Source organism: Eurypyga helias, unplaced genomic scaffold, assembly GCF_000690775.1.
Source record: "Eurypyga helias isolate BGI_N326 unplaced genomic scaffold, ASM69077v1 scaffold1459, whole genome shotgun sequence".
NCBI lineage: Eukaryota > Metazoa > Chordata > Aves > Eurypygiformes > Eurypygidae > Eurypyga > Eurypyga helias.
In genome coordinates this window covers 1-3,574 of record NW_010269915.1, presented here as the reverse complement: position 1 = coordinate 3,574, position 3,574 = coordinate 1, and the positions used below count along the sequence as shown (strand labels likewise).

General features: G+C 36.8%; 1 protein-coding gene across 1 annotated transcript in view; it reads right to left on the bottom strand.

The window, feature by feature from the left end:
- CLCN1 (chloride channel, voltage-sensitive 1) overlaps nt 1-3,458 on the bottom strand; it is a gene marked incomplete at its 5' end in the record, with an annotated part of 16,727 nt that extends 13,269 nt beyond the window's left edge. The window contains 2 exons of the mRNA XM_010158233.1: nt 1,057-1,158; nt 3,374-3,458. Coding sequence (XP_010156535.1) covers nt 1,057-1,158; nt 3,374-3,458 — 187 coding nt within the window. The remainder of the gene's footprint in view (nt 1-1,056; nt 1,159-3,373) is intronic.
- Nucleotides 3,459-3,574: the final 116 nt, after the last annotated feature.

Sequence of the window (3,574 nt, the reverse complement as noted above, 5' to 3'; positions counted from 1 at the left end):
ACACAAGTTCTGGCTGAGATGCTGTGGTTTGCAGGAAGACAAAACATAACCTTTAATTTCTTTCAGTCTAAGAATCTACAAAACTCTGAGAAATTAGTCAAAAGTTTAAGTAAATTCCTGCTTTTCAGGCTTTGCTCCACTTCTCTATTAACTTCAATGTCTCTGCTGGTGCTGGTGCTACATAATGAAGAAAGACAAGTTTTCTCCCACATAATAAATCAGGTTAGTTTGAACTTCTTTTTATCTGGTGTTTTTCTCCTGCTCAGGTCTGAAACTTTCCAAGAAAGTAGGTCCTCTACGCCTCCCAACTTAAAAAGTTCTTATAGCATCAGATTTCTTCTGTAAAGAGGCTGAAGGCATTTACAGTTAGCCCAACTTTTCTTCTTTAACTTTGAGGTTATAACATTATTAGAGAGGGGAAAAAAGTACCTTCAAGTCCACTGTAAAACCTTTCTTGCTAAGATTTTTTATTTTGTTTGCATTTCTCTTCATTGCCACAATTCGTACCATTTGGTTACTATCATTTTAAGCTTTTGGTTGGTAAGCATGCAGTATTTGTAATACTGCAGCACATCCTTTACTTTTGGGTTATGTTTTGATTTTTAAAATGTAGAGTTTAAATACATAGTTTTCAGTTGCATTTAATTTTCTTAAATATAAATGATCTTGAAATAATTTTAATGGATTCTAAAAAAAAAAAAAATATCATCAGAAGCAGCATGATCTTAAGGAGCATGATCATTGATTTTCTAATTAAGAATACTTCCTGGCCAATCAGTAGTTTCCTGTGTCCTCTCAATGAATACTGCTGAGTCTCCTTTCCAAATCAAGAAGCTATTTGAAACTACTGGGGCTGGTCAAGAAGAAAATCCAGCCCAGAACGCATTCTCTTGATGTTTGCAGATGTTTTATTCTTATGTAATTTCAATTTCTCATATATTTACTATCTTACACTTGAAATAGTTCTACTAGCTTTCAGGAAGCATTTGTTACCACCCAATATCAGTAGGGTATAACAATCTGGCCCCTAAAGAGAAGGTCTTCAGAAGCACTCACTATTTGGTGAGAAACTGGCTCAGAGCCGTATGACGCCGGATGCACAGGACCACTTGGCGATTGAGATAAACAAAAAATGCTCCAAGGAATCCAGAACATATCCTAAAGCGGAGAAAATGAGATAAAATGTTATCAAACAGATAAGACACAAACCATCAATGAAGAAACGGAGTTTAAGTGTTTTTCATCTTCAGCTGTATATGAAGTCTTTTAAATGTCACCTCGAGGACTACTCCTACAGGAACTCACTTGGAGACATTGACTCCCTGATGAAAGGGCAGAGATTACTTTGGACCTCTTCACCACACAAATATTTCACCACTTAAATTTTCTCTTGCTTAGAGGGGGAAATATCATCTATAAAACATAACAAAATAATCTGTAAAAAAGGACTGTCAGACCTTAGCAGGGGCTGGAGAAGATTACCCGGGCAAAGACCAGTATTGTCAGAACTTAAGACATCAGGTTGGAACAAGAAATAGTAAAAATGAAAGGAGTTTAACTCTGATTCAGCAAAATTATATACTTTCATCAACTATTTAATAGCAACTCTTTTGCTTAAAGCAAAGTCTGTCATCTCTACGAACCTAATCACTTAAGTCTGTGTTCCTGATCCTAATAAAGCCAAAAAAGTATAGTTGTCTAAGGACTGGCCTTGATGCTTGTGCTCTCTAGCTTAATGGTACTTGGATAAATAAGGCCTAATATTCAAAGGTGACATTAGAAAAAACCCAAAACAACTTCAAACAAGAGTTCATTTAAAATTGGTAAGGGGAATTATATTTTAGACGGCAAATAATTAACCCACAGAACACTGAGGATAAACACCTAACCGTTTCGTTGTATGAATTTTTAAAATTAGTTGGATTTTCCTTTGTTATATGTTATGTAGGCCTTTGCCAAATCTCACTCAAAGATAAATTTAGCTTTCTTAAAAAGCTCTATGTTGAAAAAAATCCTGCTTCATCACTTGAAAATTGCATAGAAACAAGTTTAAACTGAATATAAAGCTGTTCACAGAAAAACATGTCCAATGAGCTTCTCTTAAATATTTTAAGCCAGCACTGTGTAGCACTACGGTTAAAACAGACCAGTCCCTTAGGCAATATTTATAGATTTAAAGGCAGTGTTCACCCATGACAGTGAACTGAATATCATTACAACACTTTATATTAAAAAAATAGATCCCTCCATTCCTGCCTATCAATTCGTCAATAAAATAGAACTGCTCCTCCTGCATATATCTTGCAAATTAGGAACATTTGCTGACATGGAAGAGCATGGACATAGTTCTTGGGCTGGCTCAGTTGTTTTTATCCTACCTGGAAGTGAAGAAGTATGTTGGATAGAAAGAGAGGTCCACTTTGAGATGTAATATTAAGATCATTTGGAGCATTACAAGTTGGCATCACGACTTCATCCAGGATTCTCCAAGACTTTAGCTTTTGTTTTTTTAAACTACCACATTGGACACCCTGGTATTTGAAAGCATTTCACAGTTGCCATGTATTCCTTTCCTAGCTTATGTGCAGTACTGCAAAAAATGAGCTCTGCCAATTCCAAAACGGAATGACATGTTTTGCCTTCTATCAGCTGTAAATCAGAAGGACTGCTTTTGTCCTTGCCAATCTAAACAAACAGATTCTCCCTAATTCAGCGCGCAGGTCTATTTAAGGAGAACAAAGTGAATATGTATTACTAGAAGAAGCTCCTGCATATTCATAGATTTTCAACGTATTTGATGATGTCTTCAAAAATCCCACTTGCATTCCTATTCAAGTAAATGAACATGAGAGCAGCCTACTAAAAGGAGCTGGAAAACCTCTACTGTATTTCTGGTCTTAGATCCAGGTTTTGCAACAGAATATGTTCACAATGCCAGCCTAGGTATTTGTTCCTACAGCACATTCCCTTTACCACTACTCTGCAGTGATTTCCTTGGAGCCTCTCTGAAGCTCTGACTCCAGACTTTTCCTCCCAGCAATTCCAACCTCAGTTTTTCTCCAGTATCTCCCATTTCTCTTCTCATTTTCCTTAAGTTCATTCTTTCTTTTCCCAAGATTTCCTCCACAAATGAAACCAACTCAGATATCTCCATAAATAAAATAAACCTGACACTCAATAAATTAACTGTTTTTCTCACTGGATCCGATTATGGTTCAATTACCCTTGTCACCATGTCGACTGTGCCAATCACTTGGAAAGGATAACCCTTCTGACCTTGTACAAGAGAAACTTCCTGGTTAAATCTTTTGTCCCATTTTTGTCAAGTGAAAAGGCCGTACTTGTTGGGTCAGCTCATTTGAGGGGAACTTACCCTATTACAGCAAATGCTGGCAGCTCTTGCAGGTCAAAGGGGAAATCCATGCGAAAGTTTGTTCTGAACAGGGCTGTGATGGTAACTGTGAGAGAAGAAAGAGGTCGGGGAGGAAAGGGAATCATGAACTGAGAAGTTCCTAAAAGCTAGGGGTAGGGACAGAGGAACTAGTTATATACTAGTGTTATATAGATATATTTT